The sequence below is a fragment of the Pelophylax lessonae genome (genome assembly GCF_965119305.1).
Source record: "Pelophylax lessonae genome assembly, chromosome: 1".
Classification (NCBI taxonomy): domain Eukaryota; kingdom Metazoa; phylum Chordata; class Amphibia; order Anura; family Ranidae; genus Pelophylax; species Pelophylax lessonae.
Window position 1 is genome coordinate 592,650,223 of NC_138768.1, and position 17,175 is coordinate 592,667,397.

The 17,175-nt window shown below is 45.0% G+C and overlaps 1 protein-coding gene across 1 annotated transcript in view; it reads right to left on the minus strand.

Annotated features, from left to right (window-relative positions):
- STPG2 (sperm tail PG-rich repeat containing 2) overlaps window positions 1–17,175 on the minus strand; it is a 1,004,689-nt gene that overhangs the window by 17,748 nt on the left and 969,766 nt on the right. The window contains exon 14 of the mRNA XM_082259340.1: window positions 1,236–1,387. Coding sequence (XP_082115466.1) covers window positions 1,253–1,387 — 135 coding nt within the window. The 3' untranslated portion in view covers window positions 1,236–1,252. The remainder of the gene's footprint in view (window positions 1–1,235; window positions 1,388–17,175) is intronic.

A 17,175-nucleotide genomic window follows, 5' to 3' on the forward strand; every position in this document is an offset into this window, starting at 1 on the left:
ATGGTGGAGAGTTGCAACAACTACATGTCTCACTGCAAGGTGGGTGGAGGGTTAAATTCCTCTATTTGTAATAATGGTTTATTATAGCCAAACGCAAGGATCCTTCCTAGGCTTGGTGTCTTTATAAGGAGCATGGTGAGGTGTGTGTACGTGCCCCTGATGACGTCATATGTGACAAAACGCGTAGTGTCAAGCCACACACCACTGCACATGTGCAGTCGCATAGAGGCCATCTTTGTTGCTGGAAGCCTGATCTACTGGCGTCTGCCTGATTCTTTCTACAAGCATGCATTTTTTTTGTAATAAAGTGACATTGATTTTAACTGTATAACGCTGTTGGAGTACTTTTATATTTTATATCTGACTCGGTGCTGCTTGGGAACGGGTGTGTAAGCCTACCACCGTGGCTGGATTTTTGGAGCCATTTGGCTGCCATCCTTAAAGTGAGTCCTTCTACCTGCCTGGGAAGCTGAACTGGCTTTGTAAAAAGAGCGCATGTTGGCCACACTTATTTGGGGGTCACACTCCATCTGGTAAGCAGTGCATAAGAGTGAAGTGTGTCATCTGGCTTTCTTGAGGGTTTCCATTTCTGTCACGGTTGTGGGACCTCAAAGAATAATACCTTTGGTTTTACTTAGACTTTGTCTGACCATTATTGATTTTTCACTTCATGGACTAATAGAGTTCAAACCAGATACATTTGATCACTTGAGCACTGCACTATTATTTATCAATCTTAAATCTCATTTTGTGATCATCTTACAGAGCATGTCCACAATATAACAGCTATCTGTAGCATAATACACACTGAAAAACATGTGCTGTCTTTTGTATCAGGTAAATAGACCATTATTGCATTAAGGTTTGGGTAAATCAATAAAAATGATATTTAAAAAATGATGTCTTATGCCCCATGACTAGAACACTTAGATTTACTAAATCTGCAGAGTGTAAAATCTGGGGCAGCTTTGCATAGAAATCAATCATCTTCCAGGTTCTATTGCCAAAGCTTAATTGAACAAACTGAAGTTTAGTAGCTAATTGGCTATTGTGCACAGCCGAACCAGATTCGGAGTGCACCACTTTTAGTAACTCTCTCTCTCTCTCTGTGTTTGCAAAAATTAGTCATTACTTCTGAAATGTATTGGTTAGCTTGTAGCTTGTGGCATAGTTTATTACACTTTGCATTATAAACATTTAATCCAAACATCCAAACATGGTCAATTTTTACTTACCGGTGATTTAAACAGTATTAGACACTTAGAGAAAATGGCTGTTTATCTGCTATGTCCTTCCGTGAAGGGCCTTCCACTTGATTAAGCAATGGGTTAGGTAGAGTTGCATTAAATGTTCCTTTAAGCACCGTGTCTTTAAATACTGGGCTCAGCTATAAACACAAATACATAATAAAAATATTTTATTTTAATATGTAGTTAGGTATGATTTTATGCACTTAAAATGGATGTAAACCTGATTCATAAAATTTGACCTAAACACATCTATCTGTAGTGTTTTCTTATCTCTCTCCATAGCCCTCAGTCCCGTGTCTTTCTGCTGTTTCATTGCTCTTTTATCAGCATTAGAATGTCTGACAAGTTCTTCGTCAACCAAGCTAAAACCAGGCTGAAATTTGTGTCATGGGAGGTTGTTATAAGTAGATTAGCAGAGAGTTTGTCTTATCACAGCCCAGCTCTGCAAGTCTCTGCCTAAATGGAGTGAGGGGTTGTGCCTTTCCTCCAATCAGCTGTCTGGGCTTTGTGCCAAGAATCCACTCCCATTGCTGAACAGGAAGAGAAGATATTCCATACAAATAGTGCCCCTTGTAAACAAACCCCCCTATGCAAAAACTATGCAATCTACAAAAACATTGTTTTAATTTAAATGACATTAAAAAAAACAACAGAATAGCTAGCTCAGTTCTGTTATCCTAAGGATCCAGGGTGGGCATCTAGGAGCCCCAGATCTGAAGAAATACTGTTATGCTTTGCACTTATGTCATATTCTCCACTGATTGGAAATTAATTTAGGGCAAATATACCCAGTGCAGTTATGTTCGCCAATACGGCCTACGTAAAATCTGCCTAGAAGGCAATGAAACATTTACTTTTAGGTCCAATGTTTTTTACTAGGCAGATTTGGAATATGTGTACTATTAAATATTCCCTAGTCTCCTCCTGCTCACCAAAAAACAAAAGGAAAGACAAGAGTGCAAAACCCCATAGTATAGTATATTAAGCAGAAAGCATTTATTAAATGGATAAAATAGGACTTATAAAAAAAATGGCATCTGATGGGCATAACAGTCGGGGGTCACCAGGAAGCTGGGAGTGATGAAGTGTGAACCAGGATCCATGCCTTGGCCACCAGCAGGGAGGCCTGGGCTGGCCATAGAGCACAGCAGGTATTTGCCCAGTGGACCGAGGCTCCGGGCCGCATGTCTTAACCAGGGCCGGCAAAAGGGGCAGCTGCCCTGGGTCTTTCCATGTTGCGGGACCCAAAGCAGCTGTCTCTTTAGCCTGCACATAGCATACATGGCAACTGTCCTGTTCCTTCCCCGATTTGCTGCTGCACCTTCGGCTGGCAGCTCTGCGGCTTCTCTGGTGCCAGGGGGCAGTGGCGGAACTACCAGGGGTGCAGCAGTCGCACTTGCGACTGGGCCCTGGAGTTCTGCCACTGAAGGGGGCCCGCTCACCCCCTTTCTCCCACCTTGAGGAGCCCGTCCATTCCGCGGTGCAGGGGAGGGGGCCGTGTGGCCGGCCGCTGCGGGGGGGGGGGGCGGAGCAAAGCGGCATCCTTTTCATTGGAACCTGGACCGCCCCGTCTATCCTCTCCAAGGAGAGAGAGAGAATTCAAACTATGTGCGGAGGTGGACACTGACAGCTGACCAGCTGACACCAATCAGCTGAAAGGGGGAGGAGCTCTCCCCTCTGTAAGGAGACCCGTGACACTGAGGCATCTCTGGAGCCAGTAGCTGAGAACTGAGGGGGAATCGATGACCAAGTAAGTAACTTCCAAATGTTAGTGCATCGGATCCCATCCTCCATTACCTCTGCCTCTTACTAATCCCCCTCCCCCTCACCACAGATCTGATCCCTATTTCCCCCATCACCTCTACATTAGAGGTGATGGGGGATAGAGATGAGATCTGTGGTGGTGGTGAGGGGGGATGGCACCATCACTGCTACTAATCCATCCCCCCTCACTGCCACTGGTGCCACCCCCTCACCACCACCGCTGCCACTGATCCCACCCCCCTCACCACCACCACTACTGCCACTAATCACCCCCCTCACCACCACCACTGCCACTAATTTCACAACCCACTGCCACTGCTGCCAACACCCTCACCCCACCAGCACTGCCACTAATCCCACCACCCCACAACTGCTGCCACTGATCCCACCCCCCCTCACCATCACCACTACTGCCACTTATCATCCCCTCACCACCACCACTGCCACTAATCCCACCCCCCTCCCCACCACCGCTGCCACTGATCCCACCCCCCTTCACCACCACCACTGCTGCAACTAATCACCCCCCTCACCACCACCGCTGCCACTAATCCCATCCCTCCTGCCTGCCACTGCTGCCACCCACCTCACCATCATCACTGCCGCTAATCCCACCCCCCTCACCACCATCGCTGCCACTGATCCCACCCCCCTCACCACCACCACTGCTGCAACTAATCCCACACTCTTCACCACCATCATCGCTGCCAATAATCCCACTCCCTTCACCACCACCACCACCACTGCTGCCACTAATCCCACTCCTTTTACCACCACCACAGCTGCCACTAATCCCGCTCCTTTCACCACCACCACCGCTGCCACTAACCCCACTCCTTTCACCGCCGCCGCTGCCACTAATCCCACTCCCTTCACCACCACCGCTGCTACTAATCACCCCCTTCACCACCACTGCTTTGACTGATCCCACACCCTTCACCACCACCGCTGCCACTAATCCCACCCCTCACCACCAGCGCTGCCACTAATCCCACCCCTCACCACCAGCGCTGCCACTAATCCCACTCCCTTAACAACCTCCACCACTGCCACTAATCCCACTCCCTTCACCACCACCACCGCTGCCACTAATCCCACTCCCTTCACCACCACTACCACTGCCACTAATCCCACTCCCTTCACTACCACCACCGCTGCCACTAATCCCACTCCCTTCACCACCATCACTGCTGCCACTAATCCAACTCCCTTCACCACCACCACCGCTGCCACTAATTCCACTCCCTTCATCACCACCACTGATCCCACCCTCTTCACCACCACTGCTGCCACTGATCCCACCTCTTTTCCTCACCACCACTGTCACTCATCCCATCTCCTTCACCACCACCGCTGCCACTCATCCTACCTCCTTCACCACTGCTACTCATCCTATCCCACCTTATCTGCCACTGATACCACCCCCCTCACCACCACTACCGCTGCCACTGGTCACCCCCCTCACCACCACTGCCACTGATCCCACCCCCTTCACCACCACCACTGCCACTCATCCCACCCCCTTCACAACCTCCACTGCTACTCATCCCATCCCACTAACACCACTGCTGCCACCCATCCCATCCCACCACCAATGCTGCCACCCATCCCATCCCACCACCAATGCTGCCACTCATCCTATCCCATCCCACTACGCTGCCACTCATCCCATCCCATGCCACTACGCTGCCACTCATCCCATCCCATCACTGCTGCCACTCATCCTATCCCATCCTATCACCACTGCCACTTATCCCATCCCACCACCCATCCCACCACTGCTGCCACTCATACAAACCCACCACCGCTGCCACTCATCCCACCACTTCTGGCACTCATCACCGCTGCCACTGATCTCATCCTCCCCACCACCACTGCCACTGATCCCATTCCATCCCCCCATCACTACCACCACCGCTGTGACTCATTCCAACCCCATGTTCCAGGGGGTCCATGCCTCACCCCTGTACACCTGAATAGGAGGGGCAGCAGGGCAGCATATAAAGCATCCAATCCCCTCTCCACTGCAGGAGTTCCTCTATATGCCGCCCCTCCTATCCAGGTATACAGGGGTGATGCATGGGGCTGGGTTGCCCCGGGGTCAGGGGGGCCCTTCATGGTTTCTTGCACCTAGGCCCCAAAGGTTCTAGTTACGCCTCTGCCAGGGGGAGTATACTCTGCATTAGAGTCACTAGCATTAATGATATTTTTAGGCAGCTGAGCTGCCCTGAGCCTCTCTCTCTTCACTTCTGGAAGCTTACGTGACATAGAGAGGCGTGTCTGTGCCGGGCAGCCACCAGCTTCAGTACACAAGCCCAGGCACAGAATCAGATGCTCCTCCCGAGTCCCTACTCCCCTGTATACCGAAAGCTTCCGGAAGTGAAGAGAAAGGTTTCCTCAGCTCAGTTGCCCATAAATATCATCAATGCTAGTGTGCTAGTGATGCAGCTACATGACGTTCTGTGTAGGCTACCCCCCCCCCCCCCCGTGCTCTGCCACCAGAGAAATCACAGCTTAAGAAATGGAATGGAATAGTGTGTGGCCACGGGGTGTTCAACGAGTTACAAAGATTGGGGAGGTTACATGAGATCCTAGAAAGTACAGAGATGTATTGAAGGTTCAGGAGTGGGTTGCAAAGACGTGTTGGGGGAGTAAATAGATGTACTTGGGAAAAAGGGGTGCAGAGATGTGGAGGGAGTGCAGAGATTTTCTGGGGGTTAAGGAGGTGTGTTGGGGGTACAAAGGTCTGGTGGGGCATACAGAAGATAGTGGGATGAGTGTGTGTGTGGGGGGGAGAAGAAATGTGCAAAAGTGTATGAAGATGTGCTGATAGCTATGGAAGAGTGCTGGTGGTGCAGAGGTGTGCTAGGGGGTGCAGAAGTCTTCTGGAGGTATGAAGATGTGCTGGGGGTACAGAGTTGTGCTGGATGTATAGAGATGTGGGGGGGTTACAGAGGTGTGCTGGGGGTACATTGGTGTGCGTAGGGTACATTGGTGTGCTTGGGGTACATTTGTAATCTGCTGTAATCTCTAGCAGCCAGTCAGTAAGCAGTAATGATATGCATTAACCTCTAACGGTAACAGTAATAATGTGCTGTAACCTCTAGCAACCAAATTCATGAGCGGTGATGATGTTCGGTAATCTCAAGCAACCAATCAGTGAGCAGTAATAATGTGCAGTAAGCCCTAGCAAACAATCAATTAGTGGGAATGATGTGCAGTAACCTCTAGCAACCAATCAATGAGGAGGAATGCTGTGCAGTAACCTCTAACAACCAATCATTGAGTGGTAAGGATGTTCAGTAACCTATAACAACCAATCAGTGAGCAGGAATGATGTGCAGTAACCTCTAAAAACCAATCGGTGAGTGGAAAGGATGTGTTGAACCTCTAGCAACCAATTCCAGAGACCACCTTATATACAATATGTACCAGAGATATTATCGAAGATCCGGTGTGCTGTATTTATCCTCTGGGGAAGAATGTGACCCCCAATCCAGAAATATACAATGTAGCACTATGATGGGGCACAAAAAATTTAGTCATGTTGTCATATGGGGGGTTCCAGTAGTCTGAGGGGGTTGAAGTATTGGTATGGTGGTCTCCAATAATGATGTGGTGGGGTGTAATATAGATGTGGTGTAGTATTGGTGTCGTGTGGTGTAGTTGGTGGGCTATAGTATTGGTGTGTTGGGTTGTAGTATTGGTGGGCTATTGTATTGGTGTGGTAGCCATGTAGTGCATAGTAAAGTATTTATGGTCTGTAGTACTGTTGTGGTTTTCAGGCATATTGGTGTGATGCAGGGTAGTAGCCGTGGGCTGCTCGGTCTAAAATGCCTATTTGTCGCAGTCTGGGTATGAGAGACGACTTGTAATGGAATAAAGCCGCTGTCACTGAAGGAACACTGTCGCCAATGCAAAAAAGATCCTTTTTTCAGGAGCAGTGATTTTAATGATGTTTAACCTCTTTCCGTCCGCGCTATACCCGAAAGACGGCTAAAGCGCAGACCTTAATTGCCGGGAGGGTGTCCATGTATGTCCTCCTGTGCATGAGCTGCCTACATGCTCCCTGCAGAGTGATCAGCGAATCCCGGTCCCTTACCATGTGATCAACTGTCAGCCATCGACAGCTGATCACGTGATGTAAACAGTAGCCAGAGATCAACTTTTATTTTCTCCTCATGCTGTCAGCGTGGGGAGAAAAAAAAAGACGATCGCTGGCTGCTGTTAGAGGGACATCGGTCCCAAAGAGGAGAGGAGAATCTGTGCCAACCAGTGCCACTCACCAGGGCCCACCAGTGCCACCTAAGAGTGCAGGGCAGTGCCACCTACCAGTGCAGGTCAGTGCCACCTATCAGTGCCCACCAGTGCCACCTACCAGTGCCCACTAGTGTCACATATCAATGCCCACTAGTGCCACCTATCAGTTTCAATCAGTGCCCCATCATCAGTGCCACATATTAGTGCCAATGAGTGCCACCTATCGGTGCCACCTATTAGTACCCATCAATGCCGTATATACAGTAAGTGCCCATCAGTGCCCATTAGTGCTACCTATTAGTGCCCTTCAGTGCCACCTACCAGTGCCCTTCAGTTCGACCCATCAGTGCCACCTATTAGTGCCCACCAGTGCTGCCTTATCAGTGCCCATTAGCACTGCCTTATTAGTGCCCATTAGTGCAGCCTATCAGTGCCCATCAGTGCAGCCTATCAGTGCCTATCAGGGCCCATCAGTGCCGCCTCATTAGCGCACATCAATGAAGGAGAAAAATTACCTGTTTGCAAAATGTTATAACAAACTATAAAAACGTTTTTGTTTTGTTTTTTTCAAAATTTTCGGTCTCCTTTGTTTGTTTAGCAAAAAACGAAAACCCCAGTAGTGATTAAATACCACCAAAAGAAAGCTCTATTTGTTTGAAAAAATTAGAACAATTTCATTTGGTTACAGTGTTGCATGACCACGCATTTGTCAATTAAAGTGCGACAACACTAAAAGCTGAGAATTGGCCTGGGCAGAAAGGGGGTTAAAGTGCCCAGTAGGCAAGTGGTTAAAGTGAAACATTAAAAATGAAAAATTCCTTTAAATATAATGCCTGGGGGTCCCCTTAGTCTGCTTGTAGAGCGGTAAATCTGTACCTTGTATAGAACCTGTTTTAGCAAAAATGAAATTTATAAAGAAAAAAAAAATTAAAATTTCTGGCAATACAAAAATGGTAAAAAACTACCCTTCCGGGTTTGATATGGATTTTAAGGGGAATCCCATGCCAAAATATAAAGAAAAAACATCATGGGCCTCTCCCCTCCCCCCAAAAAATCCATACCAGACCCTTACCCGAGCATGCAGCCCAGCAGGTCAAGAAAGAAGGGGGGATGAGCAAGCACCCCCCCCCTGAACCATACCAGGCTACATACAATCAACATTGGGGGATGTCGAAGGGGCTGGAATGGATTGGGGGGACCCCCGCACTATTTTTTTTTTCAATTTCAGCAATTTTTTTTTCATTCAGCTGTCAGCAGGGAAGCCCGTTGACAGCTGATGACTCATCCGTTATGAAGGATCCTGTGGCCGGCTTCCCGGCCCGCTCTTTAACAACCAGCTATTCACTGGGCCCTGATTGGGCAAAGCTTTGCCCAGTCAGGGCTTAGAATGCACTGTGAAGTGCATTGTGAGGCACTCGGTGGGCAAACATCCTGCTGAGCGCCCCGCAATTTTGGGTGTTCGCCAAATGGGCAAACAGGCGATGTTTGGGCCAAACTTTTGCTCCGCTCGAACTGTCCGCCCAACTCTAATTAAAATATTATTTAAATCTGTTAATGGAAATTTCCCATGAATTCATTGTCTAATAGAGAGAGGTGGTTAATAAGAGGATTGTATATCATAAACTTTTTGGAAGTTTTGATTTTTCATGATTTATCACATATATCATGTATCATGGACTTTTGGACTTCTTGGATTCTCACTATTATATTTTATTCAAGTGTATACGTTTATTGATTTATTTGCACACTTTTACATATTATTGGTCACCGTTAGTCACTAGCTAGAGCTGATATACAGTATATATATATATATATATATATATATATATATATATATATATATATACTGTATATGTATTTATTAAGAAGCAGCGGGGTATGCGGCTGGTTAGGCTGTAAATATTAAGAGTGGGCATTATTTACAGTGCGGCTTTGATAAATACTTCTACTCCTAAAGGGTAGTACAATAAAGGTAAACCTACACCTGCATGCTTTTCTCTCTCTCTCTCTCTCTCTCTCTCTCTATATATATATATATATATATATATATATATATATACCATAGTATTCTAAACATGTAAGTATTAGTTAATGCATTGTTATAAAAATACCATACACATACAGATGAAACTGTAGTACCATTCTGAAATCTGTATGTGCCTTTCTGACTTGTGAGATGAACATTACAACTTTTCAAATAATAATCTGTATGTGTGGCAAATATGAATCATATACATGTATGCCAACAAACCAAGCTTAAAGGGGTTGTAAAGGCAAAAGGTTTTTTTTATCCTAATGCATTCTATGCATTAGGATAAAAAGCCTTCTGTGTGCAGCAGCCCCCCTCAGCCCCCTAATACTTACCTGAGCCTCATCTCTGTCCAGCGATGTACACGAGTGCCTCGGCCGTCTGGGACACTCTCTCCTGATTGTGTAAGACACAGCAGTGGCACCATTGGCTTCCGCTGGTGTCAATCAAAGTCAGTTAGCCAATAAGGAGAGAGTGGGGGCGGGGCCAAACCACATGCCCTGAGGGAGTCACGTGTGGCCGTGACGTAATGTGTAGGATTACCCGGAAGTGACGTATCGGAGTTGGACGGAGATCCTGGAACAAGATCGGACATACAGCTAATCATAATTTTAAATGTAAGTTGGCTATTTTTTTTAAATAAAAACCTTGATTTACTATACCATGATGGCCCCCATTATTTACATGAACCCCAAGGAGTAAAGAAAGGCAATAAGGAATCGAGAGCGGAAGGACCATAGGCAAGCCCCCGTAATAAAGATATAGACATCCAGGAGACGGTATCTACCACTGATCAGAAGGGACGGAGACCACCCAAAAAGGATACGAACGGCGCTGGGGTAAGAGGAACCACAGGCACTGAGGGCCAAGTGATACAGGCGTATTACTTACCTCATTAAGGTGAGCATTTAGGACACTTAGAAGTGTATGCACTGAAGAAATCCAAGACACGGAAAGTAAAGGTGGAGGAAGATATAAATCACCACGGAGCACTTTGAATTTATGTTATTTCAGTTTGTTGGACACTTATATATTATTTGGCACTAAAAGGAATGAATTGTTTCGTTTAAAGATTCATATACAAGCACTTTGTATTATATATCTATTTATTGGCGCACCTAGTCACTTTATGAATTAAGCACTTTATATGTTAAATTGGATGATAGGCACTCCATATCTATTTATTATCTGGTAGCACGGATTGACTGTAATATCTGTAACGCACAAAAGCACTTTATAATCAACAACCCACGTTATTATAAGCACACGAGCACTTTAAATATATTTATAGTATTGATTATTTTATTATGAAGTGATGTAGAAGAAAAAAGAGTGGTACAAGAATATAGCATTTATATACATATTTTGACTGGAAGAAAAGTGAACATATGAACTAAGAAGTGTTGGTTTAAAAACACCCTAGCGCAATACAACCCCCCATACAATTCGAACCACAGCTCCATGTCTGAATAGACACAAAGTGCTTGCTTGGGTGCCCCCATAGCAAGCCGTTTGCTAGGGTGGCACTCAACAGAAGGAAGGGAGGAGCCAGGAGAGCTGAAGAGGGACCCAAGAAGAGGAGTATCCAGGCTGCCCTGTGCAAATCCACTGCGCAGAGCAGGGAAGTATAACACAACACTTTCCAATCACTTTAATGCAACAATTTAAAGCAAACAACAGGAAAAGTCATGCCTGTGCTTCTAAACCCAAAATAGCCCATTGTTGTTGCAATAATATAGTGTGCTTGGACCTCCTTTGCTCTAAATCTTTTACATTTTCCTTGTAAACCAGTATTTTTTCTGAAGAGTGGTGAACCATGCCACTGAAATGACCAATTATCTGCAATCGAATGTTCTCTAAAGTAGTTCAATAAATAGTCATGTGTCATAGTTTATAAAGGAATGTTTTGTACAGGTCCACCACTATCTTAATATGAGGAAGTTCCTCATTGATTTTTCCTTAGTTCTAGTCTACTTATATTAATCAGAATGATCATACAGTTTGTAAACATACTTTGTGAAGGATTCCACACATTGTATTTCAGTAACACATTTTCACTATGCCCTGTGAATATGTACCCCTGTGTGTCACAGGGCTGCAGAAGAGGAGTTTCAGGAGACACTGGGGTTGATTTACTTAAGGCAAGTAGATTGGGCACTTCGCAAAGTGAAGTTGCACTCTGTAAGTGCAGCACTTCCGGGGCTTAGTAAATGAGGTAAAGCTTTACTTTGCAAAGTAATACCCAACCACGTGCAAGGAAAATAATAAAAAACAACATTTTTGCTTGCACATGATTGGATGATGGAAGTCAGCAGAGCTCCTGCTCATTTACTAAGCTCTGGAGCGACTGCACTTGAAGAGTGCAACTGAACTTTGCAAAGTGCACAGTCTATTTGCCGTTAGTAAATAAACCCCAGAGTCGGCACATGGGAGAGCTCCACATGTGGCATCATCACTGCTTTCAAGCAATAATGTAATCTGGGATATGAAGTCCTTAGAAGTTGAAAATAAACCTATGAAGCATCCCAGGGTCAAGAAAGAATCCAGGAGGTCAAAGAAAGATGGCTAGCAGTTAGGCAGTGCTCACAACATTTTCCAAGTAAACTTATATTGGATCATAAAAAATAACCATTGTCTGTACTGCTAGTAAAATGTTAATGTTATACACTTATACAGTACTCTTTAAGGAAAACAATATGCTGCAATTTTTAATCTCCTTTAACCACTTGCCGACTGCCTAACGCCGATCTACGTCGGCAGTCAGCCCCTCACAGGCAAAGTGACGTAGGGCTACGTCACTAGCTTGTGAGGGTCTAGGGAGCGAGCGCGCGCCCCCGGAGGCGCGCTCCCACTCCCGCGTGGTCACGGACCCCCCCGCGCGTGTGACCGGCGGACCCGATGTCCGCCGGTCACTCGGCGATCGGCGGGGGAGAGGGAGAATGTCAGGCAGCTTGTGTAAACAAGCCACCTGTCATTCTCCTTGCTGTTAGGATACTGATCACTCGGATCTAGTATGTAGATCCGTTGATCAGTGTCCATACAGCTCAAGCCCCAGCCAATCACAGTAGAAAGCACGCCCCTAGGGATACACACAGCCCCTCCCTCCCAAATAAAGTTAACCCCTTCACTACCAGTGTATTTTTACAGTAACAGTGCATATGTATAGCACTGATTACTGTAGAAATGTCACTGGTAACCCCAAAAGTGTCAAAAATGTCAGTCAAGGGTCCGATCTGTCCGCCCCAATGTCGCAGTACCGCAAAAAAAATCGCAGATCGCCGCCTTTATACGTTAAAAAAAAAAACAACAAAAATGACAGAAATCTTTCCCTTTGTTAGTAAACGCGATAACTTTTGCACAAACCAATCAAAATACGCTTTTTGCGATTTTTTTTACCAAACATAGGTAGCATAAAACAAATTGGCCGAAAAAGTAAAAAAATTTTGATTTTTACATTTTTTTTTGAGGAATTTCATATAAAAAAATTTGAAAAATATTGCTATTTTTGCAAAATTGACGCTCTTTTTTTGTTTATAGCGCGTGATCAAAAAAATCGCACAGGTGATCAAATATCACCAAAAGAAAGCTCTGTTTGTGGGGAAAAAAGGACGCCAAATTCGTTTAGGTACAGCGTCGTACGACCGCGCAATTGTCCGTTAAAGTCACGCAGTGCCGAATCGCAAAATACCCCCTGGTCGGAATGGGGGTAAAATCTTCCGGGGCTTAAGTGGTTAAAGTGTATTCATAGACATTTTTTTACAGTTTAGGAAGAGTGTGGAAGGATTAGAACAACTGTCATGTTCACATATTGCTTTTCCCCACTATGTAGATTCATTCTCTATATTTGTTTTGGTGACCATTGGCACTGGGACAAAAAGGGACAAAAAATTCAAAATATTTGCCTATTACCGAAAGAGCAATAGAGGAGACATCTCCCAAAGGGTACACTTGTTCTGGTGACATCTGTCTATGAGGGGAATTCGCTAGACTTCATAGGGATTATTCTCACTTCCTTTTACATCTCTGAGACTGGAATTAAATGAAAAGATTCCCAATGGAACACAGCAAAAACAAAGTGGCAGGGGTTCTAAGTCTTTGCTACTCTCTCCAAAAAAGTTTTGGCTAAGCATGCAGTTTAAAACTCCTATGTTTAGGATTGGGAATGAAAGTCAAACATCCAAATACCTTCTGTTTTAAGATAGTTCTATTGTGTGTACAGGACACAAGGGTTGGGTCCTGAATGGCAGATATGTTTCCCCACCATTTGGGTTATAGTCCCTTTAAGGAAAGCAATTTTAAAGTTATGTGGAGTACTCAGGGTTTCCTACTCATGCAGGGGGAGGGGTTGCAGGGTAGTTCCGCTGGAGGGGAGAGGACTGAATTTCCTTATTAGGGACATGGAATTTCAGAGGTTCAAAGAGTTTTGAGTGGGAAGAATCACAAAACCCTGATTACAGTGACTTTGGTCCTGAAAGGTTTAGCACACATGCCTCAGATTCCAGAAAATAAATAGGAAACAGCGGCTGGCTGTAAGAAAGTGAGATTGACAGCTGTGTGAACAGGGTGAATTAAGCTCAGGAGCCACAGTTGCTGTGCTGTGAAAACCACCTCTTTAGGGCCCCTGAATGTGACTGGTATGATGGCGGTGTACCATTCACTTGTTTTGCAATTTGATACAGAGTATGAACTACTTTATGTGTTCTGATTGCAGGAGATAAGCTGTTACCAACATGCTTGGCTGATGATTTATGGCTCTACAGGTGTTATTTGGTGCTTGGCTGCAGGCAAAGCTGTATAACTTATAAGCTGTTGGAAGTGAAAATGACATTTAAAGGGCCAATGCCCATTTTTGCACTTCCTGGGTCAGAGCCTCACAGATGCTGCAAACTACTGAGGACAGCATAAAGGAACTTAAAAAAGCTCTGGTACAGAACACCCAAGCTGAGCAAACAGCCATCGCAAAAGCAAACCTCTGCTATGAAGAGGCTCAAGCCCATTAGGAACAGACCTTAGCCTTACTAATACAGGCTCAGCAGACACAGGAAGTGCAGCTGGAGGAGCAAAAGAAGTCTGTGCAGGCCCACTTGGATGTGTTAGCGAATTTTCTAAAAAGGGTTGTTGCCCCTAACAACCCTGTGACAGTGGGGGCTAGCAGTTTCCTGCAAAATGTCAATTCCCAAGATGATGTGGAAGTGTTCTTGGAAACGTATGAATGCACAGCTGAGAAAGGGGAGGGGCCTCTGGACCAGTGGACTAGCCTATCGATCCATTCCCATAGAGTGAACCGCAGAAGGCCTACTATGACCTACTGGTGGCTACCACCCCGGTGTGCCGGATGCTGGAATCAGATCCCTGCCCTTCTCACTAACTTGTGACAAAGGACCAGCCAATCTCACACTCCGCTGTCACTTACGTAACAATGCCACTCTCAGCTGCACCCTGCACAAAGATTTTCCAGCTCATGGGACCACAATCTAGGTGCCAGCAGCCTGAGAGCGATTGTCACTGAGCTAATTAAGCAATTATCCCTTTAACTACCACCACCCGCTCAGGGAAACTCGTAATATTAGCAATTCCAAATATGATTTTAGAATAATCATCTGTAGCACACACAGACAGGTATGTTCATAGGATTTATCCTATACAGTAGCACTCTTCAAGAGACAGGTTCTTTGTTAGTTTACCTTAAGAGCTTAGGGACAAGGTTCACAATTTTCAAAATAAGGTTTTAATAATGAAAAGGTCAAAGTTGGTGCAAATAAAATATTTACAGAAAAAATGTTTTTCAAAGAAATAGAGACATAATTTAGCAATAGAAATATAATGTAGAAATGAGGAGGAAGAATACTTGCAGTCAATCAGAGTCCAGTCCATGAGCCAGGTGTTATAAGTTCTCAAACTTGACAGATGTTCCTGCTTTGATGGTACCATGAGAACTCTCTCAACTAGTTAGGCATCTCCCTTTTTCTCTGAATCAAAGGGGTGTTGACAGATGCCCCTGACCAATAAAACAGAGTCTCCCTGGGCTGTCCTGGGTTTATGACAATATCAGGTCCCTCCTCGACAGACAGTTTTATACCACTATTCATATCTTCCAATATGTACCTGTTGCATTCTTGGAACTGATTGATTATTGTTCAGCACTGAATTTCACATCCAGGGATACTAAACACAGGGTAGCTCAGATAAACTTGTCACCCAGGGAATATCTGCCAGCTATCTCCCCTTCAAATGTGCTAGTGTAGTCATGTATGGCCCTATTTCGTTCAGTACAACATTTCTCATTCAAATATATACTTATTATTAATGTGTCATGTTCCTGTCTGAGTTTATGAATCATGTGTGGATTTGTTAAGTTTTTAATTGGACAGAGCTCTATCATTGACTTTTATGTTCCTCATTAGTTCTGGGTATCCTTAATGGATTTGGTCATATTTTTACGATAGGCCTGGATAACAGAAACAGGCATCCTGCCAGGACTCAATTAGCTGTTTGCAGCTCTGCACAGGCTCCAATGTCCGCCGGTCACTCGAGATCTCCCGCAGGAGAGGGAGAAAGGGAGAAATTCTCCCTGATGCAAGTGCAGAGACTATACGATCTTGCTATGTAGGATCGTATGTCTCTGTGGTTACATCACAAGCCACCCCCCACAGTTAGAATCACGCCCCTAGGGATACATTTAACCCACTGATCACCAATAAAGTTAACCCCTTCCCTGCCAGTGTCGTTTTTACAGTAACAGTGCATATTTATAGCACTGATTACTGTAGTAATGTCACTGGTTCTCCCAAAAGTGTCAAAAATGTCAGTCAGGGGTCCGATCTGTTCGCCGCAATGTTGCAGTCCCGCAAAATAAATTGCAGATCGGCGCCATTACTAGTTAAAAGAAAAAACAATAAAAATGACATAAATCTTTCCCGTAGTTAGTAAACGCAATAACTTTTGCGCAAACCAATCCAAAAATGCTTATTGCGATTTTTTTTTACCAAAAATATGTAGCAAAGAACAAATTGGCCTAAAATATTTAAAAATTTTGATTTTTACATTTTTTTTGAGAATTTCATATAAAAAAATGTGAAAAATATTGTTATTTTTTCAAAATTGTCGCTCTTTTTTTGTTTATAGCGCAAAAAATAAAAATCGCACAGGTGATCAAATACCACCAAAAGAAAGCTCTGTTTGTGGGAAAAAAAGAACGTCAATTTAATTTGGGTACAGCGTTGCACGACCGTGCAATTGTCTGTTAAAGTCACGCAGTGCCGAATCGCAAAATAGGGCCTGGTCTTTGAGCAGCCAAATCCTCCGGGCTTAAGTGGTTAAATAAGCATGGTGGAGGTAATATCACTGCGGCAATGTGTAACTGTTCCGCAAGACTGTCATGGCTGATCTATAATAACTGAACAACATGGCCGCTTGCTACAACTTTTCGTGTGTCCAGTACATGATATCATAACACCCACATTATAAAAAAAAATTAGGGGAGAGCTTAGCCCACTTGGGGTGAATGTGACTGTCTGGGCACACTGGATACACTGCTCAAGGTATCATGTTGGCCAGCAACCACATTCCCAAATGCATGATCTATTTTAACTGGTAGCTAAATAGATACCCTAGCAGAGACTCCATTGTTTCAAAAATCTACTCCAGCACGAATATGCTGTACTGGTAGTGTCCCTTCTGGGCCATGCCGAGGCTCAATATTTCCTGCATGAGGATTCCACAGGGAATGGAGCTGTACAGAGGATATCCTTCTATGCCCCGAGGGTCTGTGTTGCCCACCTGGATCTGATCGAAGGGCAGTTTGAATGTGACCTCTGGGTGAACCAACTCCACACCCAAGCACTGCTGGATCCTGGGACCATGGTAACACTT